Source organism: Silurus aristotelis, assembly GCF_946808225.1.
Source record: "Silurus aristotelis genome assembly, chromosome: 4".
In the NCBI taxonomy this organism is placed as follows: domain Eukaryota; kingdom Metazoa; phylum Chordata; class Actinopteri; order Siluriformes; family Siluridae; genus Silurus; species Silurus aristotelis.
This window is the reverse complement of record NC_139577.1, coordinates 34450460-34476912: the sequence shown is the minus strand read 5'-3', so window position 1 is coordinate 34476912 and position 26453 is coordinate 34450460. Positions and strand designations below refer to the sequence as shown.

The 26453-nt window shown below is 42.9% G+C and overlaps 2 protein-coding genes across 5 annotated transcripts in view; one reads left to right on the top strand and one right to left on the bottom strand.

The window, feature by feature from the left end:
• Positions 1-19990, top strand: part of psip1a (PC4 and SFRS1 interacting protein 1a) — a 20836-nt gene extending 846 nt beyond the window's left edge. For 2 of the 4 annotated variants that reach the window (XM_083538932.1, XM_083538933.1), the window contains exons 3-17: positions 74-150; positions 1994-2132; positions 5291-5398; positions 5765-5845; positions 10137-10196; positions 10516-10579; positions 10709-10807; positions 11538-11725; positions 11832-11905; positions 12282-12334; positions 13009-13079; positions 13247-13348; positions 18782-18983; positions 19099-19195; positions 19358-19990. In XM_083538932.1, coding sequence (XP_083395058.1) covers positions 74-150; positions 1994-2132; positions 5291-5398; positions 5765-5845; positions 10137-10196; positions 10516-10579; positions 10709-10807; positions 11538-11725; positions 11832-11905; positions 12282-12334; positions 13009-13079; positions 13247-13348; positions 18782-18983; positions 19099-19195; positions 19358-19388 — 1446 coding nt within the window. In that variant the 3' untranslated portion in view covers positions 19389-19990. The remainder of the gene's footprint in view (positions 1-73; positions 151-1993; positions 2133-5290; positions 5399-5764; positions 5846-10136; positions 10197-10515; positions 10580-10708; positions 10808-11537; positions 11726-11831; positions 11906-12281; positions 12335-13008; positions 13080-13246; positions 13349-18781; positions 18984-19098; positions 19196-19357) is intronic. The other 2 variants (XM_083538934.1, XM_083538935.1) reach the window with 1 other exon arrangement.
• Positions 19991-21153: 1163 nt separating this feature from the next.
• snapc3 (small nuclear RNA activating complex, polypeptide 3) lies at positions 21154-24520 on the bottom strand. The gene is made up of 9 exons (XM_083539709.1): positions 24228-24520; positions 23783-23866; positions 23278-23359; positions 23013-23117; positions 22717-22866; positions 22404-22486; positions 22138-22296; positions 21890-21997; positions 21154-21611 (listed from the first exon to the last, which is right to left on the bottom strand). The coding sequence occupies exons 1-9, from the start codon at positions 24458-24460 to the stop codon at positions 21464-21466; spliced, it is 1152 nt and encodes a 383-aa protein (XP_083395835.1). The 5' UTR covers positions 24461-24520; the 3' UTR covers positions 21154-21463.
• Between the last annotated feature and the right edge of the window lie 1933 nt (positions 24521-26453).

Here is a 26453-nt window from a genome sequence, read left to right as displayed (position 1 = left end):
CAGTCCACAGGGCCACGTGTGTAAACTCGGCCTTAACACGTCTCTAATTGGATTGATTGGTTTCTGGTTTCAGATCGATGACGTGCCGGACGGAGCGGTGAAGCCCCCCAACGCTAAATTCCCCATTTTCTTCTTCGGAACGCATGAAACGTGAGAACCTACTCTGACCAGAGAACACGGACTAGAGCCCGTGATGACCAGAGAACACGAACTGGAGCTTTTTTATATAATAATAATATGAATAATAATTAAAATATCAATAAAAATGTTAATAATATGAATAATAATTATAATAATATAAATAATAATTATAATAATATGAATAATAATTGTAATAATGTTAATAATAATAATGATTAATATTAATAATAAATGGTATACAAATAATAATAATAATAATGTTAATTATAATATTAATAATAAATGGTATACTAATAATAATAATAATAATAATGTTAATTATAATATTAATAATAATTGGTATACTAATAATAATAATAATGTTAATTATAATATTAATAATAAATGGTATACTACTAATAATAATAATAATAATGTTAATTATAATATTAATAATAATTGGTATATTGCACTGTTTATTTTCTCTCCTCGGTTCTGGTTTAACTTTTGGTTTTTTGTAGGAAAATATTTTGGCTCTTGTGCTTCAGGGAAAATGATTAAATCAGGAGTCACGACTCCACACGGGGTCCAGGGGTCTTCTGATTGACTGGTGAAAGAATCTCATCGTTTCCTCTTTTACTAAATTCATTCATTCATGTTTGTGTAAACTGGAGGTTCGTCTCAAATTCCTCATCCTGTGCTTCCTGTTCTGAACAAAACCAGTGCATCGTTTCTGAGTCTCTGAGCACCAACGGCGTGAAGATACACACAGCTCCAGTGTGTAGGAACGTTTCTCCTTCTCTCACTTCTCTCACTTCCTCCTCTCTTTCACTTATAATCGGGTTTATTTTTCGTCTTTTCGTTTATTTCTTGATGTTTTTCTTTCTGCTTCTTTTTTTGTGTTTACTTTCATTATTTATTTCATGGTGCTTTTTTCCTTCTTTGATCTTTTCTATTTCTCTTTTCTTCACTTCTTTATTTCCTGGTAGGGTACAGTTTATTTTTTATGTTGACTTGTTTAGGTTTTGATTAGAGATGCACCGAATATTCGGCACCAAAAGTGCATTTTCGGTTTTCGGCCGAAAGACTTTGAAAAAACACGGGCGAAACAGTGTGTTGTGATGACGCAAACAGAAACCGCGTCCTGCACGTGCATGTCTAAAGCAACATGTCTGCGGTGTGGACATATTTCAGTAATATCTGAGAAAGACCCACGGAGAGCGATTTGCAAAACATGTAATGCCGAAATTTCAAGATGGGGTGCGTCTGCAAAGACTTTCTCCACGTCGGGTTTAATTTATCACCTGAAATCCAAACATCCCGATCGCTATGCTGAATATGAGAGGAACACGCACAGAAAAGCAAAACCCCTCCGAGCACGCGCACTCCATCTGTGCTGGAGGTTTCTGAAAAGGCAGGAAGTTTCCCAGTGATATTGTTGTATCTTTAAGCAGTTGCACTTTCTGAATGCACTTTGTTTTTATAAAAGAACATATTTAATTTTACAACCTTTCAGCAGGCCAGAGGGCCTGTACATTTAAGTTAAACATTTAAGTTTTAATTTTTATTTATTTTATCCTGTGCATTGTTGCAATGTGCTATAAATAAATATTTTCATAATTTGTAATTGATTTATTCTTTGAAACTTTAATATTTATGCAATTGAAATGCTTTAATTTTAGTACGGTTAGTACACAGCCATAGCCATAAATGCAATAGGAATAATAATTGGCATCATTTCTTTCGGTTTTCGGCCAAGAATTTTCATTTCGGTGTATCCCTACTTTTGATTTTCTTTCTTGTCGTCACTGAAGCTGAAAAATGAGTCGTATTTCATTGTTTTAATGTTTTGTTTTTGTTCTTGTTGTTTCAGTGCGTTTCTCGGTCCGAAAGATATTTTCCCGTATTTACCCAACAAAGAGAAATACGGAAAACCGAACAAGAGGAAGGGCTTTAATGAAGGATTATGGGAAATCGAGAACAACCCTACAGTGGAGCTGAATGGACAGAAGGTACGCCGTGTTTTCCGTCTCAGTGTGAAGTCTTTTAGTTCTCGAGTTTTAATCATGAACTTTTTCTTTATTAAAGATCTGAACTAAAATATACAGAAGAAAATAAACAACTATTTTGTTTCCCTTTTTAAAAAAAAAATATTTTTAAAGCTGAAATTATATAAAAGAATATCAGTGAAAACTAAACCCATTTAACCCCCAATATTACATCAAAACACAAATATACAAATAAACACATTTAGATTAAATTAAAATTAATTAAATTAAAAACACTGTCTTCTCCTCGTCCCTCGCTGTCCCTCACTGTCTTCTCCTCGTCCCTTGCTGTCCCTCGCTGACTTCTCCTCGTCCCTTGCTGTCCCTCGCTATCTTCTCCTCGTCCCTTGCTGTCCCTCGCTGTCTTCTCCTCGTCCCTCGCTGTCTTCTCCTTGTCCCTCGCTGTCTTCTCCTCGTCCCTCGCTGTCTTCTCCTCGTCCCTCGCTGTCCCTCGCTGTCTTCTCTTCGTCCCTCGCTGTCTTCTCCTCGTCCCTCGCTGTCCCTCGCTGTCTTCTCTTCGTCCCTCGCTGTCTTCTCCTCGTCCCTCGCTGTCCCTCGCTGTCTTCTATTCGTCCCTCGCTGTCTTCTCCTCGTCCCTCACTGTCTTCTCTCCTTGTCCCCCACTGTCCCTCGCTGTCTTCTCCTTGTCCCTCGCTGTCTTCTCTCCTTGTCCCTCGCTGTCTTCTCCTCGTCCCTCACTGTCTTCTCTCCTTGTCCCTCACTGTCCCTTGCTGTCTTCTTCTCGTCCCTCGCTGTCTCCATGGCTTGCTCATCAGGGATAAATGAACACCATTCACCTTGACTGTTGATTTCTGTAAAGCTGCTTTGAGACAATGTCTGTTGTGAAAAGCGCTATACAAATAAACTTGACTTGGCTGTCTTCTCTCCTCGTCCTTCGCTGTCTTCTCCTTGTCTCTTGCTGTCCCTCGCTGTCTTCTCTCCTCGTCCCTCGCTGTCTTCTCTCCTCGTCCCTCGCTGTCTTCTCTCCTCGTCCCTCACTGTCCCTCGCTGTCTTCTCTCCTCGTCCCTCGCTGTCTTCTCAAGTCACCCATATATATATCTGCCTCATCACACAGTGAAATGAAACAACGTTCCTCCTGAACCCTGATGCTCCATACAACAATAATCACAGAAAACGGAAGACACAGGGCTGAGGACTAGTAGTGTCCTCGCCACAGAAAGTACGTGTGCAGTGTAGATTACAGTGTGGTATGTAAGAGACATAAAATGAACAGCAGCAAAAATGTAAACAAAATGTTGTTCAAAAAGAGCAAACAGCAGCAGTTCAGAGAAGATGTGCAGAAACGCTATGTAAACAGTCTGTAAGAAGTGATGTAATGTGGGTGATGTGTACAGTGAGTACGAGTGTGTTTGAGTCCGGGTTGTACAGATCAGTCACACAGTTGTGTGTGAGTGTGTGTGTGAGTTCAGTTCAGTGTGTTGATAAACCTGATGGCTTGAGGGAAAAAGCTGTTGCACAGTCTGGATGTGAGGCCCAAATGCTTCGGAAACGCTTCCCTGATGGCAGGAGGGTGACGTGTGTGTGTGTGAGGGGTGTGTGAGATGTGTGTGTGTGAGGGGTGTGTGGGGGTGTGAGGAGTGTATGTGATGGGTGTGTGTGATCATCCACAATGCTGTGTGCTTTGCGGATGCAGCGTGTGGTGTAAATGTCCATGATGGAGGGGAGAAAGACTCCGATGATCTTCTCAGCTGTCCTCACTATCCTCTGTAGGGTCTGTAGCGATCCGAGACGGTGCAGTTCCCAAACCAGGCAGTGATGCAGCTGCTCAGGATGCTCTCAATGGTCCCTCTGTAGAACATGGTCAGGATGAGGGGAAGGAGATGAGCTTTCCTCAGTGTTAGGAAGTTCTCCTCTCTAGCTCGAAGGACCATATAAGTATTTTGACTATCTGGTGTTGGCTGATCAGGGGATTGTACTCGCCCCAGCGCGTCAGTAAAAACACGGTACAGGATTCAGAACACTCAACTTTACTGGGTATAGGATCGTATATGAGGTGGTTCTTGCTGTCTTCTGTTAGCTGCTGTTCGGTAGGTTGTGTGATGCAGAATGCATGCTGAAAGGCCACTGCTGAATGGTCAGTGCTGAGTGACAGGTTGCACGATGTCGGATGGCCACTGGTCAATGACGACTGCTGCTCGGTGTTCTGGCCTTTTATATTCTTGATGGAGGCCGGTGCACTGTGATGTCATAGGTAGTTTGTCATAGCTTGGTAAACTGTATGTCTGCCTCTAGTGGTAAAGCGTGGAAATACAACTGAGTAGGAATCCTTTCCTACAGCCTTTTTAGGAAGTAGAGACGCTGCTGGGCTCTTGGTGATGGAGCTGGTGTTGAGTGACCAGGTGAGGTTATCCGCCAGATGAACACCAAGTAATTTGGTGCTCTTGACGATCTCCACGGAGGATCCATCGATGATCAGTGAAGAATGGTCGCTCTGCATAACATCAGCATAACAGAGATGTGGTCTAAGTACCCGAGGTGGGGGCGGGGCTTCGCCCGGTATGTGCCCCGGATGTTTGTGTAAACAACATCCAGCGTGTTTTGTCCTCTGGTGGTGTTGGGGTGGTTTCTGAGTTCCTTGAGTGTTCGGCGGTGGTCCGATGTCCATATGTTGCGTAAGGCGGGCTACAAAGTGAAAGTAGCACCATCTGCTCTCGCTGTTTTCTCCTCGTCCCTCGCTGTTTTTTCCTCTGCTGTCTTCTCCTCATCCCTCGCTGTCCTCTCCTCGTCTCTCGCTGTCTTCTCCTCGTCCCTCGCTGTTTTCTCCTCTGCTGTCTTCTCCTCGTCCCTCGCTATCTTCTCCTCGTCTTTCACTATTTTCTCCTCATTCCTCGCTGATTTCTCCTCGTCCCTCGCAGAGTTTAGCAGGTGGTGTGTCGGTAATAATGGTCCGAGGGGAAACAGTGTTCCGTGTGGAATTTAATGGATTAAACAAACTAATAAAGGAAACAATAATCTAAAATAAAATGTTGGGTTGTGTTTAGAAGGTCATAGGTTTAAATCCCAGCACCACCCTCACTGCCCGGTGCTACACGGTTAAGGACGTCTGCGTAAAGCTGTGAATGTACTGAAACAGGTGATTTTTGCTTTGTGGTGCCTACAGGTGATGGCGATGGAAGCAGGTTCGGATAAAGAGTCAGACTGCAGCCCCGAGGAGGACGAGGGGGGAAACGAGAAGAGTGAGGAGAAGAAGAGAAAGAAGTCCAGCAAAGTTCGTAACTCTCTCACATTTCCTGTGTTTTTCCCCCCATTAATAATAACAGCACGCGGCCTCTGTCTCATTCCGCCGTTCTGCCTCAGATATATTTATTCTAGTGATATAATAGTTTAGATCCACAGCTGCGATCAGAAGGTTGTGAGTTTAAATCCCAAGATTTTGTTCTTTATTGCTTTGAGTTTGGATCAAATAAAAGCAATTGATATATAATAAAAATGTATTTAGTCGTGTCCCGGCACACGGCCCTCTGGGTAAAATCCGAGCCAGGGTTTAAAAAAGATCCAACTATACAGGGTGCAGAAGCACAGGCAGGTGGGTGGGGCTTGATTACCTGGCTCAGGTTTGTTTGGACTCATGCAGGTTGCTGGAGATGATGATGATGATGAGGAGGAGGAGGAGGAGGAGGAAGGTGATGGCATGGAGGTGGCTCTAGTGGAGGAAGTATGTATTTTTAACCTCTGCATGGGGGAGCCGTGGGGGTGTAGGGTGCACTCGGTGATGGGGTGGGGATCGGCTACACACACACACACACACACACACACGTGCACATGGTGTATCATTTATTTCAGAAATCAAAATTTTGCCATCATCCTTTATCACTTGTTCATCAGAGCTTTGTGTGTGTGTGTGTGTGTGTGTGTGTGTGTGTGTGTGTGTGTGTGTGTGTGTTTATTCCTTTTATTTGTTTTTGTTTGTTTACTTTTTTTTATTATTATTTGCTTCAATAAATAAATCATTTCTTTTATTTTGTCATCTGTCTAGCGTTGCAGGAAATGTGACATTTGGTGCTTCAAATTATTTTGATATTTAATTGTTTTTTTATTTTATTTAGTTTGAGGGAAGATGAATTTATATTCATATTTATAGTTTTATTTATATATATATATAGTTTATATATATATAGTTTATATATAGTAAGTTTTTTTTCCCCTCCCTCTCAAGTAACTATATATAACTAAACATGTATACGTGTGTGTGTGTGTGTGTGTGTGTGTGATTACTTGCACAAAACGAAAAAAGAAAAAGTTGTATTTCTTTCTTTCTTTCTTTATTTAATTATTCATGTTGCATCTTTTCTGCACAGGTGAGTCGGAACATTTGGGATAATGTTGCATGTTTTCTGTTCCATCAGTTGCCCCGATACAATAATGATGACGGGGCGTATGATAAGACGTATAATAACGAGGCGAATGATGATAACGAGGCGTATGATGATAACGAGGCGTATGAGGCGTATGATGATAACGAGGCGTATGAGGCGTATGATGATAACGAGGCGTATGATGATAACGAGGCGTATGATGATGATAACGAGACGTATGATAACGAGGCGTATGATGATGATGATGATGATAACGAGACGTATGATAATGAGGCGTATGATAACAACGAGGCGTATGATGAAAACGAGATGGATGATAACGAGATGGATGATAACGAGACGTATGTTGATAACGAGGCGTATAATAACGAGGCGTATGATGATTACGAGGCGTATGATGATACAAGGTGTATGATGATAACGGGGCGTATGAGGCGTATGATAACGGGGCGTATGATGATAACGAGACGTATGAGGCGTATAATGATAACGAGGTGTATGATGATAACGAGACGTATGAGGCGTATGATGATAACGGGGCGTATGATGATAACGAGACGTATGAGGCGTATGATGATAACGAGGCGTATGAGGCGTATGATGATAACGGGGCGTATGATGATAACGGGGCGTATAATGATAACGAGGCGTATGATGATAACGAGACGTATGATAACGAGGCGTATGATGAGAACGAGGCGTATGATGATAAAGAGACGTATGAGGCGTATGATGATAACGGGGCGTATGATGAGAACGAGGCGTATGAGGCGTATGATGATAACGAGACGTATGAGGCGTATGATGATAACGAGGCGTATGATAACGGGGCGTATGATGATGATAACGAGATGGATGATAAGGAGACGTATGATAACGAGGCGTAAGATGATAACGGGGCGTCTGATGATAACGAGGCGTATGAGGCGTATTATGATAACGGGGCGTATGATGATGATAACGATATTCATATTTATAGTTTTATTTATATATATATATATATATATATATATATATAGTTTATATATAGTAAGTTTTTTTCCCTCCCTCTTAAGTTACTCAAAGCGTATGAGGCGTATGATGATAACGAGGTGTATGATGATGATAACAAGACGTATGATAACGAGGCGTATGATGATGATGATGATAACGAGGCGTATGATAACGAGGCGTATGATAACGAAGCGTATGATGAAAACGAGATGGATGATAACGAGACGTATGATGATAACGAGGCGTATGATGAAAACGAGGCGTATGATGATAACGGGGCGTATGAGGCGTATGATGATAACGGGGCGTATGATGATAACGAGGCGTATGATGATAACGAGCCGTATGATGATAACGAGCCGTATGATGATAACGAGCCGTATGATGATAACGAGCCGTATGAGGCGTATGATGATAACGGGGCGTATGAGGCGTATGATGATAACGAGCCGTATGAGGCGTATGATGATAACGAGGCGTATGATGATAACGAGGCGTATGATGATAACGAGCCGTATGATGATAACGAGCCGTATGATGATAACGAGCCGTATGATGATAACGAGCCGTATGAGGCGTATGATGATAACGGGGCGTATGATGATAACGGGGCGTATGATGATAACGAGGCGTATGATGATAACGAGCCGTATGATGATAACGAGCCGTATGAGGCGTATGATGATAACGGGGCGTATGATGATAACGGGGCGTATGATGATAACGGGGCGTTTGATGATAACGGGGCGTATGATGATAACGAGATGGATGATAACTAAACGTATGAAAACGAGGCGTGTGATGATAACGAGGCGTATGAGGCGTATGATGATAACGAGGGGTATGATGATAACGGGGCGTATGATGATAACGAGATGAATGATAACGAGACGTATGATAATGAGGCGTATGATGATAACGAAGCGTGTGATGATAACGAGGCGTATGGTGATAACAAGGCGTATGATGATAACGGGGCATATGATGATAACTAGATGGATGATAACGAGACGTATGATAATGAGGCGTATGATGATAACGAGGCGTGTGATGATAACGAGGCGTATGAGGCGTATGATAATAACGGGGCGTATGATGATAACAGGGCGTATGAGGCGTATGATGATAACGAGGCGTATGATGATAACGAGATGGATGATAACGAGACGTATGATAATTAGGCGTATGATGATAACGAGGCGTGTGATGATAACGAGGCGTATGATGATAAAGAGACGTATGCGGCGTATATTGATAACGGGGCGTATGATGATGATAACGAGGCGTATGATGATGATAACGAGATGGATGATAAGGAGACGTATGATAACGAGGCGTATGATGATAACGGGGCGTCTGATGATAACGAGACGTATGATAACGAGGCGTGTGATGATAACGAGGCGTATGAGGCGTATGATGATAACGAGGCGTATGATGATAACGGGGCGTATGATGATAACGAGATGGATGATAACGAGACGTATGATAACGAGGCGTGTAATGATAACGAGGCGTATGAGGCGTATGATGATAACGAGGCGTATGATGATAACGAGATGGATGATAACGAGACGTATGATAACGAGGCGTGTGATGATAACGAGGCGTATGAGGCGTATGATGATAACGAGGCGTATGATGATAACGGGGCGTATGATGATAACGAGATGTATGATGATGAGGCGTATGATGATAATGAGGCGTATGATGATAACGAGGCGTATGATGATAATGGGGCGTATGATGATAACGGGGCGTATGATTATAACGAGATGGATGATAACGAGACGTATGATAATGAGGCGTATGATGATAACGAGGCGTGTGATGATAACGAGGCGTATGAGGCGTATGATGATAACGGGGCGTATGATGATAACGGGGCGTATGAGGCGTATGATGATAACGAGGCGTATGATGATAACGAGATGGATGATAACGAGACGTATGATAATGAGGCGTATGATGATAACGAGGCGTGTGATGATAACGAGGCGTATGAGGCGTATGATGATAACGAGGCGTATGATGATAAGGGGCATATGATGATAACGAGATGGATGATAACGAGACGTATGATAATGAGGCGTGTGATGATAACGAGGCGTAGGATGATAACGGGGCGTATGATGATGATAACGAGATGGATGATAAGGAGACATATGATAATGAGGCGTAAGATGATAACGGGGCGTCTGATGATAACGAGGCGTATGAGGCGTATTATGATAACGGGCGTATGATGATGACAACGAGGCGTATGATGACAACGAGGCGTATGATGATAACAAGGCGTATGATGATGATAACCAGACAAATGATAACGAGGCGTATGATGACAACGAGGCGTATGATGATAACGAGATGGATGATAACGAGGCGTATGATGATGATAACGAGGTGTATGATAACAACCAGGCGTATGATGATAACGAGGCGTATAATGATAACGAGATATAGGAGTTCAAATTGGAAGCAGTTTAATAAGAGAATCGTAGAGAAATAAACAATAGTTTTAGAGGTCTGGCTCGGTTTAATGATATTGTTATAAGGGGATATAAATCCGGGTCTGTAATTGGTTCAGTTAAGTTAAAAAAAAAAAAAAAAGGTTAAATGTGTTTTTTCTCTTCTCAGGATTCATCTCCCAAAGACTCCTCAGATACTGCAAAAGCTAAAAGAGTCTGGAAGAAGAAGGTAAGAGCCAAGAGGAGGTGGTGGGTGTGACCTCATTAAAGAGGTGTGGCTTTTAAATCCAGTGAAGGAGGCATGATTTCAGTTAAGGAGGCGTGGCCTGTTGTCCTGTCAGTCTCAGTGAAGAAGGCATGGCCTGGTCTGTTAATTTATGTGAGGGGTGTGGCCTGTTGTCCTGTTAATTTATGTGAAGGAGGCGCGGCCTCTTGTCCTGTTAATTTATGTGAGGGGCGTGGCATGTTGTCCTGTTAATTTATGTGAGGGGGTGTGGCCTGTTGTCATGTCAGTCTGTGTAAATGTTTGGATATGTGTGATGGTTCAGGCTGAAACTGAGCAGGACTCGGAGGAAGAGGGCGGAGCTTTGAGTCATACGTCCAGCCCCACAGGTACGGGTACGCCTCCTATTTACTACTGAACTGGGTTTTATAACAGGAATGATTTGTACATGTTTGTGATTGTCTGCACTGTGTGTGTGTGTGTGTGTGTGTGTGTGTGTGTGTGTGTGTCCTTCTCAGCCGCTGAGACAACAACTCCAAAACGAAGAGGCAGGAAACCCAACTCGGAAAAACTGTTTCTACTTCAACAACAGGCCTCACTTGGGTGTGTGTGTGTGGGTGTGTGTGTGTGTGTGTGTGTGTGTGTGTGTGTGTTAGTAGTCTAGTCTATTTGCTGATATCTTCAAAATAATTTATTTAACTTCTAAAAAATTAGTGTTAAAACTTTAGACAGTGACTGACTCTTTCTCTCTCTCTCTCTCATACACTCTCTCGCTCACTCTCTCTCTCTTTCTCTCACTCTCTCTCTCTTTCTCTCTCGACACTCACACACTCTCTCGCTCACTCTCTCTCTCACTCTCTCGCTCACTCTCTCTCTCTCTCGACACTCACACACTCTCTCGCTCACTCTCTCTCACTCTCTCACACACTCACACTCTCTCTCTCTCACACACACAATCTCACTCTCTCTCTCTTTCTCTCTCTCTCTCACTCACACACTCTCGCACTCACACACTCACTCGCTCACTCTCACACTCTCTCTCGCTCACTCACTCTCACACTCTCTCTCACTCACACTCTCTTACTTACTCTTACTCACTCACTCACACACTCTCTCTCGCTCTCACTCACACTCTCACACTCTCTCTCTCACTCACTCACACTCTCTCTCTTACTCACTCACTCACACACACACACTCTCTCTCGCTCACTCTCTCACTCACTCACACTCTCTCTCACTCACACCCTCTCACTCTTTCTCTCTAACACTTACTTACTCACACACACACTCTCTCTCTTTCTCTCTCTCTCTCTCTCTCTCTCTCTCTCTCTCACAGAGATGTTGAAGATGTAGATAAAAAGCGTAAGAGAGCCGCAGATGATAAGATCAGAATCTCAGACGGAGAGGAGGAGCGAAGAGCAGAGGGAAAGAAGAAAAAAGAAAAAGATGAGAGTAAAGGATGGAAGAAAGAGACAGAGGCCAAGAAGAAGCGCAGTGCCAAAGAGGAGAGTTCATCCGAGTCTGATGAGGACGGGGTAAACACACACACACACACACACACACACACACACACACACACGAGGGATGGTATCTGGGAATCTTCTTCAACCTGATGATTTTTTCTCTCTCGTGCTCGAGCAGAAGCGAAACCGCAAACGAGCAAAACAAACAGATGCAGAAAAAGAGGTGCGACGTAAACCAGACGAAATAAACGAGTGAGATATTCACACACACACACACACACACACACTCTATCCCCCTATTCTCAAAAAAAAACATTTTTACACACGTTTCTCAGATCTTCTCTTCGAGGAGACGTGTGATTTTTATTTTTATATTTAATACATTTTATTTAATCATTTAAAGCAATTTAAATGTTTTCACATTTTTCTTTTGGAATTTTATTTGAAGTCTATTTGGTATTGTTTTTTCCTCTTTAATTATTTTAATATTTAATATTTAAAGTATTATTTATTTTGTATTATAATATTTTATTATTATTTATTATAGATTTATTATAATATTTTTTTTTATTATTACTTTTTTTTTATTATTTGATTGTGTCTCAAATTTTTTTATGCTTTCCTGCAGGTTGGGCAAAGAGGAGGGGAAGAAAGATGAAAGGAAAGAAGAGAAGAAAAGGGGTGAGCTGAACTCTTCTGTAGGGGGGCTTGTCTTCATGTTAACACCACCTCTTGGTCATAGCTAGCGCAGGCTTCCCGAGCGGCGTTGTTATTAGTGTTCTGGGGTTAGGGGCCTTGCTCAGGGGCCCAGGAGTGGCAGCTTGGTGTGGCCAGGATTTGAACTCGTGCCCTTCGGATCCAAAGTCCAATGTCTAAACTGCCACCTTAAAATCAGTTTCATTTCAGCGTATCTGTAATTGGGTAGAATATCGACTCGTTCAAACTCGTTAACTCGCTCGTTTACTGACTCGTTATAATAATATATACGATGTACAATTTAATCCTCGAGTAGGGAAAAAATAAACAGCACACTGATACTGTACTGGACGTACCCTACGTGTCTATTGTTGAAGTCAAACACACACACTGGTGGGGTTTTTCTCCAGGGAAAGGGGGCGGGGCTTCCAGATTATTCAGATGAACATCTGAATAGGAAAATGACTTTAATTGCCCTTGATATTTGTAACATTAGACAGATGTTTATGAAGTACAAAGTGTCATTTTAATACAGTATACACACACACACACACACACACACACACACACAGTGCTGTGCTTTACTCCCTGCAGCTCATCATGTCTGATTGAGGAAGTTTCTGTGTGTAATGTAGTGCTGTGTGTATGTTGAATGCTAGACGTGTCCACCGAGTCTCAGCTGCAGAGATTACACGGCGAGATTAAAATCTCACTGAAGATCAACAACCCGGTGAGTCTACACACACACACACACACACACACACAGACATATATATATATATATATATATATATATATATATATATATATATATATATATATATATATATATATATATATATATATATATATATATATATATATATATATGGTGTTTAACATCTGGATGTGTTCCAGGATGTGAAGAAGTGTCTGGTGGCTCTGGATGAACTCAGCTCACTACAGCTCACCACTCAGCACCTGCAGAAACACTGTGAACTCATTGCCACGCTCAAGAAGGTCCGAGAAAACACACACACACACACACTATGATTCTCTAACTAAACTAATCTACATACGTTATATTCATCCACTTAATTTCAGCTAAATTTGTAGAGCACTTTTAACAATGAACATTCTCCCAAAGCAGCTTCACACAATTATATAGATTATAAATGTAAACGTCTTGATAAGTTTATCTCTAATAAGTGAGCCAGGGGCAAGAAAAAACCCTATGGGCTTAACGAGGATGAAACATTAAGAGGAAAAAAGAAAACCTCATCTTTGAATGTCTCCAAGATACCCCAAACCACCACTTCTCCTCATCTACCACCCCAAAACCACCACTTCCCCTCATCCATCACCCCAAACCACCACTTCCCCTCATCTATCACCCCAAAACCACCACTTCCCCTCATCTATCACCCCAAAACCACCACTTCCCCTCATCTATCACCCCAAACCACCACTTCCCCTCATCTATCACCCCAAACCACCACTTTCCCTCATCTATCACCCCAAACCACCACTTTCCCTCATCCATCACCCCGAAACCACCACTTCCCCTCATCTATCACCTCGAAACCACCACTTCCCCTCATCTATCACCCCGAAACCACCACTTCCCTTCATCTATCACCTCGAAACCACCACTTCCCCTCATCTATCACCCCGAAACCACCACTTCCCTTCATCTATCACCTTGAAACCACCACTTCCCTTTATCTATCACCTCGAAACCACCACTTTCCCTTATCCATCACCCCGAAACCACCACTTCCCTTCATCTATCACCCCGAAACCACCACTTCCCTTCATCTATCACCCCGAAACCACCACTTCCCCTCATCTATCACCCCGAAACCACCACTTCCCTTCATCTATCACCTTGAAACCACCACTTCCCTTCATCTATCACCTCGAAACCACCACTTCCCCTCATCTATCACCCCGAAACCACCACTTCCCTTCATCTATCACCTTGAAACCACCACTTCCCTTTATCTATCACCTCGAAACCACCACTTCCCTTCATCTATCACCTCGAAACCACCACTTCCCCTCATCTATCACCCCGAAACCACCACTTCCCTTCATCTATCACCTTGAAACCACCACTTCCCTTCATCTATCACCTTGAAACCACCACTTCCCTTCATCTATCACCTCGAAACCACCACTTTCCCTCATCCATCACCCCGAAACCACCACTTCCCTTCATCTATCACCCCGAAACCACCACTTCCCTTCATCTATCACCCCGAAACCACCACTTCCCTTCATCTATCACCTCGAAACCACCACTTCCCTTCATCTTCTTCTTCTTCTTCTTCTTCTTCTTTCGGCTGCTCCCATTAGGGGTCGCCACAGCGGATCATCCGTCTCCATACCACCCTGTCCTCTATATCTGCCTCTTTTACACCAACTACCTGCATGTCTTCCCTCACCACATCCATGAACCTCCTCCTTGGCCTTCCTCTTTTCCTCCTACCTGGTGGCTCCATCTTCAGCATTTTTCTACCAATATAATTCATGTCCCTTCTCTGCACATGTCCAAACCATCTCAATCTCGCCTCCCTCACCTTGTCACCACAACATCCTACATGTGCTGTCCCTCTAATAAACTCATTTCTAATCTTGTCCATCCTCGTCACTCCCAACGAAAACCTCAACATCTTCAGCTCTGCTACCTCCAGCTCCACCTCCTGTCTTTTACTCAATGCCACTGTCTCTAATCCATACAACATCGCAGGTCTCACCACAGTCCTATAAACTTTCCCTTTCATTCTTGCAGATACTCTTCTATCACAAATCACTCCTGTCACTCTTCTCCACCCACTCCACCCTGCCTGCACTCTTTTCTTTACTTCCCTAACACACTCTCCATTACTTTGCACTGTTGACCCCAGGTACCTGAACTCCTCCACCTTCTTCACCTCTTCACCCTGCAACCGCATCACTCCACTGCCCTCCCTCTCATTCACACACATGTACTCTGTCTTACTCCTACTGACTTTCATTCCCCTTCTCTCCAGGCTCTTCTCAACCTGCTCTTTACTCTCACCACAAATCACAATATCATCTGCAAACATCATAGTCCAGGGAGACTCCTGTCTGACCTCGTCCGTCAACCTGTCCATCACCACTGCAAACAGGAAAGGGCTCAGGGCCGATCCTTGATGCAGTCCAACCTTCACCCTGAACCAGTCTGTCGTACCTACTGCACACTTTACTGCCGTCACACTGTCCTCATACATGTCCTGCACCACCCTCACATACTTCTCTGACACACCTGACTTCCTCATACAATACCACAACTCCTCTCTCTCCACCCTGTCTAACGCTTTCTCTAAATCCACAAATACACAATGCAGCTCCTTCTGTCCTTCTCTATACTTCTCCATCAACATCCTCAAAGCAAATAAGGCATCTGTGGTGCTCTTCCTCGGCATGAAACCATACTGTTGCTCACAGATGGTCACCTCTTCTCTCAGCCTGGCTTCCACTACTCTTTCCCATAACTTCATGGTGTGACTGATCAACTTAATTCCCCTGTAGTTACTGCAGGTCTGCACATCTCCCTTATGCTTAAAGATCGGTACCAGCACACTCCTTCTCCATTCCTCAGGCATCCTCTCCCCTTCCAGAATCCTGTTAAACAATCTGGTTAAAAACTCCACTGCCAGCTCTCCTAAACATCTCCGCGCTTCTACCGGTATGTCATCTGGTCCAAACGACTTTCCATTCTTCATCCTCTTAATCGCTGCTCTCACTTCCTCCTTACTAATCCTATCTACATCCTGCTTCACCAACTCCACATCGTCCAACCTTCTCTCTCTCTGATTTTCCTCATTCATCAGCTGCTCAAAATACTCCCTCCATCTTCTCAACACACTCTCCTCACTAGTCAACACATTTCCCTCTCCATCCTTTATTGCTCTAACTTGCAGGACATCCTTCCCAGCTCGGTCCCTCTGCTTGGCCAATCGGTATAAATCCTTTTCTCCTTCCTTAGTGTCCAACCTCTTATACAGTTCCTCATATGCCTTTTCCTTGGCTTTCACCACATCCCTTTTAACCTGCTGCCGCATCTCCTTGTACTCCTGCCTACTTTTCTCATCACTCTGTCGATCCCACTTCTGTTTTGCCAATCTCTTTCCCCTAATGCTCTCCTGCACTTCCTCATTCCACCACCACGTCTCCTTGTCTTGCTTTCTATTTCCAGATGTCACACCAAGTACTTTTCTAGCTGCCTCCCTCATCACTCCTGCAGTAGTTACCCAATCATCCGGCACCTCTTCACCACCACTGAGCTCCTGTCTGACCTCTTCCCTGAACCTCACACTATAGACTTCCTCCTTCAGTTTCCACCATCTTATTCTTCTTTCAAACCTTACTTTCCTCCTCTTCTTCTTCGCCTCCAAAACCATCCTACAGACCACCATCCGATGCTGTCTAGCTACACTGTCCCCCGCCAACACCTTACAGTCTCCAATCTCCTTCAGGTTGCATCTCCTACACAGAAGATAATCCACCTGTGTGCACCTTCCTCCACTCTTATACGTCACCCTATGATCCTCCTTCTTCTTAAAATACGTGTTCACCACTGCCATTTCCATCCTTTTAGCAAAATCTACCACCATCTGCCCTTCCACATTCCTCTCCTTAAAACCATACCTACCCATCACCTCCTTATCACCTCTGTTCCCTTCACCTACATGCCCATTAAAGTCTGCCCCAATCACCAATCGTTCTTTCCTAGGTACACCATCTACCACTTCATCTAATTCACTCCAGAATCTTTCCTTCTCCTCCATCTCACAGCCAACTTGTGGAGCATAGGCACTGATGACATTTATCATCATCCCTTCAACTTCCACCTTCACGATCATCACCCTATCAGAAACTCTCTTCACCTCCACTACACTCTTACTGTACTCTTCCTTCAGAATCACCCCTACACCATTTCTCTTCCCATCCACACCATGATAAAACAGTTTAAACCCACCTCCAATGTTCCTGGCCTTACTCCATTTCCACTTGGTCTCCTGAACACACAACATCTCTACCTTTCTCCTCTCCATCATATCAGCTATCTCTCTCCATTTACCAGTCATAGTACCAACATTTAAAGTACCAACCCGAACCTCTACTCTCCTACACTGCTCCTTTTCCTGCCGTCTCTGTAGACGTCTTCCTCCTCTCCTTCTCCTCCTTCGGCCAACAGTAGCCCAATTTCCACCGGTACCCTGTCGGCTAACGATACCTGTGGCGGTCGTTGTTAACCCGGGCCTCGACCGATCCGGTATGAAATTCTCATTTGTGATCCGCATATTTGATTTGGCACATGTTTTACGCTGGATGCCCTTCCTAACGCAACCCTCCCCATTTACCCGGGCTTGGGACCGGCACTAAGAGTGCACTGGCTTGTGCCCCCCTAATGGCTGGGTTACCACTTCCCTTCATCTATCACCCCAAAACCACCACTTCCCCTTATCTATCACCCCGAAACCACCACTTCCCTTCATCTATCACCCCAAAACCACTACTTCCCTTCATCTATCACCCCAAACCACCTCTTCTCTTCATCTATCACCCCAAACCACCTCTTCTCTTCATCTATCACCCCAAACCACCTCTTCCCTTCATCTATCACCCCAAAACCACTACTTCCCTTCATCTATCACCCCGAAACCACCACTTCCCCTAATCTATCACCCCAAAACCACCACTTCCCTTCATCTATCACCCCGAAACCACCACTTCCCTTCATCTATCACCCCGAAACCACCACTTCCCTTCATCTATCACCCCGAAACCACCACTTCCCCTCATCTATCACCCCGAAACCACTACTTCCCTTCATCTATCACCCCGAAACCACCACTTCCCTTCATCTATCACCCCGAAACCACCACTTCCCCTCATCTATCACCCCGAAACCACCACTTCCCCTCATCTATCACCCCAAAACCACCACTTCCCTTCATCTATCACCCCGAAACCACCACTTCCCCTCATCTATCACCCCGAAACCACCACTTCCTCTCAGTCCGGATTACAGTGAGGATGCAGGATTACAGTCAGGATACAGAATTACAGTCAGGATACAGGATTACAGAGAGGATTACAGTGAGGATGCAGGATTACAGTGAGGATGAAGGATTACAATGAGGATTACATTCAGGATACAGGATTACAGAGAGGATTACAGTGAGGATGCAGGATTACAGTGAGGATTACAGTCAGGATACAGGATTACAGAGAGGATTACAGTGAGGATTACAGTCAGGATACAGGATTACAGTGAGGATGCAGGATTACAGTGAGGATTACAGTCAGGATACAGGATTACAGGAAAGTGCTGCGGTTACTGATCTAAAAGCAGAACACGCTTCGTTTCATCACCGTGTTAACGATTCGCTGTGGTCATCATGGAAACTGTCCCTGCAGATCCGCAGGTTCAAGGCGAGTCAGGACGTGATGGACAAGGCCACCATGCTGTATAATAAATATAAGACCATGTTCCTGGTGGGTGAAGGAGAGACGCTGATCAGTCAGGTGATCAATAAATCTCTGGCCGAGCAGCGGCAGTTCGAGGACGCCAAGAAGGGGGCGCTAAAGAGAGCCGAGCAGAGCAAAGAACCAGGAGCAGGTAAGGAGAACATCATCATACCTCTTACATTCCCCTAAAACATGAGTGACAATCCCTCAGTAAGCCCCGCCCCCTTTCTTCCATCTTCTCTGAATAACTGTGTGCGTGTGTGTAGATAGCAGAGCTGTGAATGGAAACTCCAGCCCTGAAGATAAAACCACAGAGACTGAAAGAGAAAGAACCGAGGAAACTGCAGCAGCAGAGCAGAACAGGTGCAGCATCACACTAATCACACTCCGTCACTCTCTGTCACTCTTCGTCACTCTCCATCACACTCCATTACGGTTCGTCACTCTCCATCACACTCCATCACTTTATGGATTATATAGTTCACGTGTAATTGTGTGTGTGTGTGTGTGTGTGTGTGTTGACAGTGTAACCAATCCAGCAGAGGAATCAGCCTGACCATGATGATTACGAACGGTGACGATGCACCACGTGTGTCTGTCTGTCTGTCTGTCTGTGTGTCTGTCTGTCTGTCTTTCTGTCTGTCTTTCACCTCATCTTTCATTTTTGAAAGTAAAAAAGTTTACAGTTTTGTCCTCGAGACTCCGCCCCTTGTTTTGGTGTTTCCCATAAGAATTCCGAATTTTTGCGAAAAATTTTATTTTAATGCTTTTAGTCCTGGTTTTAGCTCCGCCCCCTGAACCACTTTTGAGCATCTCCGGAATTTCCCTTAGCTGCTATAGAAACGCTAAATTCTTCCCCACACACACACAGTGGTTTACATTGCTCTTCAGTCTTGTTTTGACCGGCCTGAGTGTGTGTGTGTGTGTTTACTTTCTTTATGAATAAAGAGGTTTATTTTTTTACTGAACTACTTTTTCTCTGTCTCTCGTCTTTCTCTCTCTCTCTCTTTCTTTCTCTGTGTGTGTGTGTGTGTGTGTGTGTGTGTGTGTGTGTGTGTGTCTCGTGGCGTGAGTGTAAATAAGAGGACTGTATTTTTGTCTTGTTCTGAAAACTTTAAAGCTTTTGATAATAAAGTAGTGCTTTTGCTTAATAAAACATCATCGACTCCGTCTAACTTACTTCTCATTAAAAAAAAAAAAAATTCTCTCATACAGTGGGAGGAAAAAAGTAGAGATGGATGATGTACCACACTGTCTGTGTGTGTGTGTGTGTGTGTGTGTGTGTGTGTGTGTGTGTGTGTGTGTGTGTGTGTGTGTGTGTGTGTGTGTGTGTGTGTGTGTGTGTGTGTGTGTGTGTGTGTGTGTGTGTGTGCTGATCATTAGGAGAACATGCTCTTGTTTCTATAGCAACAGCTCAGCAGGGGCAACAGTGTAAAAGGAATGTACAGGTCATAAACAGGTTGCTATGGTGACAAGTACATACGGTGGTAGTTCAGTAGATACGATGTTGCACTTACGATCAGAAGTTTGAGAGTTTAAGTCCCAGCACCATCAAGCTGCCATCGGGCCCTTGAGCAAGGCCCCCAACCCTCAACTGCCTAGTTTATAACAGGGATAATTGTAAGGTGCTCTAGAAATAGTCCTTCTCTGAAGTGATGGTTCTCTGAAGTGATGGTTTCTGCACATAAATCCAGGAAGGGTTATAAGGCCGTCTCCAACTATTTGAGATTAAAGATACAGTCAGAAGGACTGAAGCGTGTCAGCAAATTAATTCCAAGCTCAGATTGAATAAAGTTCAGAGAAAAGATCAGACACTACACCAGGTGACCTCCAGGACTCATTAGCACATTAAATATGTATTAAAGGTTTTATTTCTGAGAGGAACATTCCACAACATTTGGAATTATTCTGTTAGAAATAATTGGTACTTGACCAGGTTTGTTTGCCACTAGTGCATTGTGGGGAAAACAGACAGGAAACCCCATGTTTACCACAAACACACACACGCCCACCACTGATCCTGTCCTGAGATGATTCACCTCCTGTCCTGAAACGACCTCAACGTGATGAAGGACCACATTTCAGTGCAAACAGACTTTATTTTAGAAACGTGAACATGGTGATATTTATATTTACAGCATCATAATTCATCTCTAAATGTTGAATATCAACAAAAAAACTTGAAAAATAAATACACCAAGTAATAAATATGGCAACAGGAGAACCCCAGCAGCAGACTGGGAGTGCGGTGAGGAAGACAGGGAGGACGGGGAGTGCGGTGAGGAAGACGGGGGGGAACGGAGTGGACAGGGACTGCGGTGAGGAGGACGGGGACTGCGGTGGGGAGGGCGGTGAGGAAGACGGGGAGGGCGGTGAGGAAGACGTGAAGGACAGGGACTGCGGTGAGGAGGACGGGGAGGGTGGTAAGGAAGACGTGAAGGACAGGGACTGCGGTGAGGAGGGCGGTGAGGAAGACGTGAAGGACAGGGACTGCGGTGAGGAGGACGGGGAGGGTGGTAAGGAAGACGTGAAGGACAGGGACTGCGGTGAGGAGGGCGGTGAGGAAGACGTGAAGGACAGGGACTGCGGTGAGGAGGACGGGGAGGGCGGTGAGAAAGACGAGGAGCACGCTCAGTTGAACGCTCCGGGGTCGACGTAAGCGTACGCCTGGAAATCGCCCAGTTTGTTCCCGTCTCGGTCGTAGTGCAGCAGACGGAAACACTGATCGCAGTACAGACACGGATCCATCGGGGCCACGACGTCGTTCGTTGTTATCCATCTGAGGGAATGACGAGGTGTTTTGGGGGCGGGGTTTATACAGAGGTACGAGCTTCAACAGCCAATAGCATTCAAGATCTATGATTGTACAGCGTCTTAGCCTAATAACGCAACAAATCATACATCATATGCCCAATGTGTTGGTAGTGCCGTAGCACTTTTTTTATATTTATGAATAAATGATGTATATAAAACTTAGTTCATTTATTTTTCAATTCCATCTCATGTATATACTGTTTATTTATTTCTTGTTATCTGAAGCTCATTATTTTATCTTACCTGCTGATGTACAGGTGACACACACAGCACTTCCGGGTCACGACCCTGTGCTTGTGCGACAGCAGAGGATACAACTTCTTATCTAAACAGTCGTCCCTATGGACCAGCCTGAGTCACACACACACACACACACACACACACACACACACACACACACACACACACACACACAATAAATAAGCATGATGTAAATGATGAGTGATGCTGCTGTCATGATTTTTGTAACGTAATGACGTGAGGACGTGCACCTGACGTCCGTGAGGATGATGACGTGTTCACAGTCTCCCTGATGGCAGTACAGGTACGGAAAACCCACCTTCACCTTCAAATCACTGAACGTTACCTCCTCCATTAACGCTGTTTTAAACTCGGGGAAATCTCGGGATTTGGTCCACTCACGTGTCACCCTGTACACAAACACCAGCGTCATCATCATCATCATCATCATTACCACCACCATTCATTATTAATGTGTGTGTGCGTCCGTGTGTATGTGTGTGTGTGTGGTTCTGACCTGCTGGTGTCACGACACTCTGGGAATCGCATGTCGTTATAGAAAATTCCCTCAAAGAAAAAGAAGGCAGATTTATAATGATCCTGAAAACACAGAACAAAAACATTTATAATCCTGAATTCATCTCCAGATCAAACAACACTTCTGATCAAACCTCGTATCGTGTGTGTGTGTGTGTGTGTGTGTGTGTGTGAGAGAGTGTGTATAAGTGTGTGTAAGTGTGTGAGTGTGTGTGTGTATGTAAGTCTGTGTGTGTGTGTGTGTGTGTGTGTGTGTGTGTGTGTGTGTGTGTGTGTGTGTGTGTGTGTGAGACCTTGCTGATGAACTGAGGCACCATATCCGGTGTGTTACTGAACTCCCCGAACACTTGCAGGTCGCTCACACAGCAGATGGCATCTCTGAGCTCGGTCAGCTTCTGCGATCCCAGGACATGCAGCGTCTGATACGCTCTCACGTGTTTAAACTCACACACACACACACACACACACACACACACACACACACACACACACACACACACACACACACAAACACACACACACGGTAAAAAACACTCAAAGTTTTTATTATTATTATTATTTCTGTAATGTTGTTATTCTCCTTTCTTACTCGCTCAAACAGGACAGGATAGATGATGTTGAAGGTGAGAACGATTTCCCCTTCAGGAATCATGTCTGAGGCTTCTACAGATCTCCTGCCCAAAGACAGTGTCTCCTGCAGGACAGTACAGAAAGCTTCCACGTGAATATGCGTTGTGTTCTGCTGTTCACGTTTCATCCACTAGGGGGGGGACTGAGCAGTGATCCAAAACCAGTAATAAGTGGAATAAATCTCAGGTGTGCATTTTCTCTATGTTTCTGTCAACATCGCTCACCAATTCGTTAGCGTACGTCTCGTGTCGTCCCACATTGTCCCGTACGAGAGTCTTCTTATAGTCCAGTCTCCTCTTCCTCAGTCTGCAAACAAAAACGTCTCACATTAACGCAACAATCGAATAGTTCACAAAAAATATTTCATTATAATTAAGACAGTGTATATTAGCGGTCAGCCGATTGAATTAATTGGCACTGAGAGTTAAAAGCTGGAATTATTGGCAAAAATAAATACCGATAGTTTTTCCGGATTGTGTTAGAAAGTAGGAGAGCGGCCTCTAGTGGTGAATCACTGATACCACGTGCTGTTTATATGAAGTGCCTTTTTATTCATTTCAGATGCAACTGTTTTTATTTATTTATATTAATTATTGGTGGGATTTTATGACTCAGTACTTTTTTTTTTTATATATAATAAAGCTCAGTACTGTTTAACATTGAGTATTATGTTTGGTTTTTTTATCCAGTATCATGGCCTTTAGTTTAGTTGAGATTTTTAGAGTTTACTTCAAGGTGGCGAGCTGAGGGTCTTCAGGAACCACATCAGGGTCAGGAGCTTCATCTTCAGCATGACAGCGAAGAGAATCAGGGCTGAAACACACACACATACACACACACACACACACACAGTCGTTTGGGATTCAGCTGCAGGTTCTAGACATTATAATAGGGTCTAAAAAGTGTTTTAAATGTAATAAAGAAACTATCCAGACTCCTGTTTTCTACACACACGTGCATTAAGCTGCTGTAACATATTTAATGCACTTTTCTAATTTAAAGTACGGATACAACTCCAGGAGAAACATTAGAACTGTCTAGTGTTTTGTACAGTCAATAAATATCTGACAAGCCCCCCCGCCTCCCCACCCCTATCCCATCCCATCCCATCCTATCCCATCCCATTCATGTATAAATGGTGTATTCAGGGATTAATGTAAAGCAGAAAGTTCACCTGCAGATGGTTTTAATCTCCTCCAGGGTTTCAGGACTGATCCCCATCTCCTCTATAAACAGCGCATCTTCTACATCTCCGGAAGTCTGATTAAAGGAGTAATATTCGGGTTTCAACACACTGAGCCATAAATCCCTGAAGGTGCCGAGGTGGAAAGGTTTGGAATTCACTTCGACATGTTCATAAACCGGTACGTTTTCATTCACCGCCTTCCCACCGCCACCTTCAGCCATGTTTACTTCCACTTCCGGCGGGTCCCACCTGCGTCATCAAACCGCGACGGGCTACTGCGCTATTTCTGGTGTTGATTCGATTCATAACCGTTTATACGTTCATGTTCAATTTCCTTAACAATTTTGCCTAAATCGCTTTATAAGCAGTCAAAATCAATATTAAAAATGTTTAAATTATTTTATTGAATGTAAAAGGCGAAATCAAAACCCTCAACGCAACACACATTTATTCACCACGTCCTATTTTTACTTAGTTTTTAAAAAACACCACCAAAAATTTAATTTTAATCAGTAAACATTTGTTTTACTGATACGCCAAGTTTTAAATCAGCACCAAAATCCGCCATGGTGCACACATCCGGCAATTAAAACCGTCCGTGTGGAAACATATCAAAAGTTCCATTTGGTGTCCTGATGATTTATGTAATTTAAAACATTTACAAGTAAATGTAGTCTTCATGCTTTATGTTGAGTTTAGTTTCACTAATAATAAACATTCATTTGCATAAAGCATCAATATCTGTCCATTACCATGTTGATTAGAGTATTAAAAACTTGAAAAGTATTCATTTAAGATAATAATAATAATAATAATAATAATAATAATAATAATAATAATAATAATAATAATAATAATAATAATAATAAATTTTATCGATTGTCGCCTCTCATGACATTATACATACAATGAAAAGAAAAACAGTTAACAAGGGTTTAAATAATGAAACATTATACAATCAGAAATACGTATAAATACAATGTTAATGATATGCTTGCCTGAACATATGTTTTTAAACAAGATTTGAAAATAGAAAACATTTACAACAAAGCAATAGTAGCACAGTAACATCTGACCAAAAAGACTTGGTGAATGGACAGTGGCAGAAACAAATGTAGAATTGATTCTTCTTCAGTATTATGAAAAAAGAGCATTAAGAAGATACATTGTTTTTTATAAATTGTGAGGTTACAGGGTGAATATCTATGACCAGTTTAGAAACGGAGGTCTTTAATTTGATTTGGGATAAAGTGTTTGTGAGGAAAGGTCCATGAGTTGTTCAGATCAAAGTTTGGGTCACAGATCTTTCATTTACATTGTGCTTGAAGAAGTTTTTCTAACAATGAAGTTACAACTTTTTCCCCCTAATATATGAACACCACCGATTTCAAGTGTAGGAATGTGATTATTTAATCAGCCATAACTTAAATTTGCTTTAATCAGATTTTTTTAGATTGCTTTAATCAAATTTCTGTGCCACATTTTAAAAACATGGAATGGGAAAATTAAGTCCCCTTAAGCATTGAACAGGTCAGAAATAAATAATATTTTTTTGCTGATCGCTCTCTCATTGCTGGTGTTTTGTGTCGTAATTATATCAAAAATAAATATTTTATATATAGAATTTATTTTATATATATATATAGATATATAGATATATATATATATATATAAACATTGAAACATTACATTTATTATTTATGTACATATTTGTTATGGAACAGTATACATTTATTTTATGATAGAAAATTTGTGTACGCCACAAGTTTTAGTATAAATAACTACAATTTTATTACTAATTATGATTTAATATACGATTTTGGGGAGATTAATTTGATTATTAGTATCGATTTTTTTATTCTCGTTTAACATTTTCGACATTTTTCAATTTTTAATGCTAAAATCGTAATTGTTGCACGTATTATCCGTACTTCGTTTTGAAACCGATCCATGTTTGTCTCCGGGCCCTAATGACTGGGTTACGCGCGCTTATGAATAAATACAAGTCGTCAAAACTGTCACGGCGACGCTACGAGACGAGGCGAAAGTGCTAAAGCTGATGCTCAGGTTATGCTACGCAACTATCAGCTGAGCCGAATGTTTTTAATCCGCACCCGTTTTTTGCTATAAAGCCCGCCTCCTCGATTAGGATTAGTTGACATTTTAGTCACTATAGAAACTGACCAATGGGAGCACAGCTTGTGAGCACGGGGT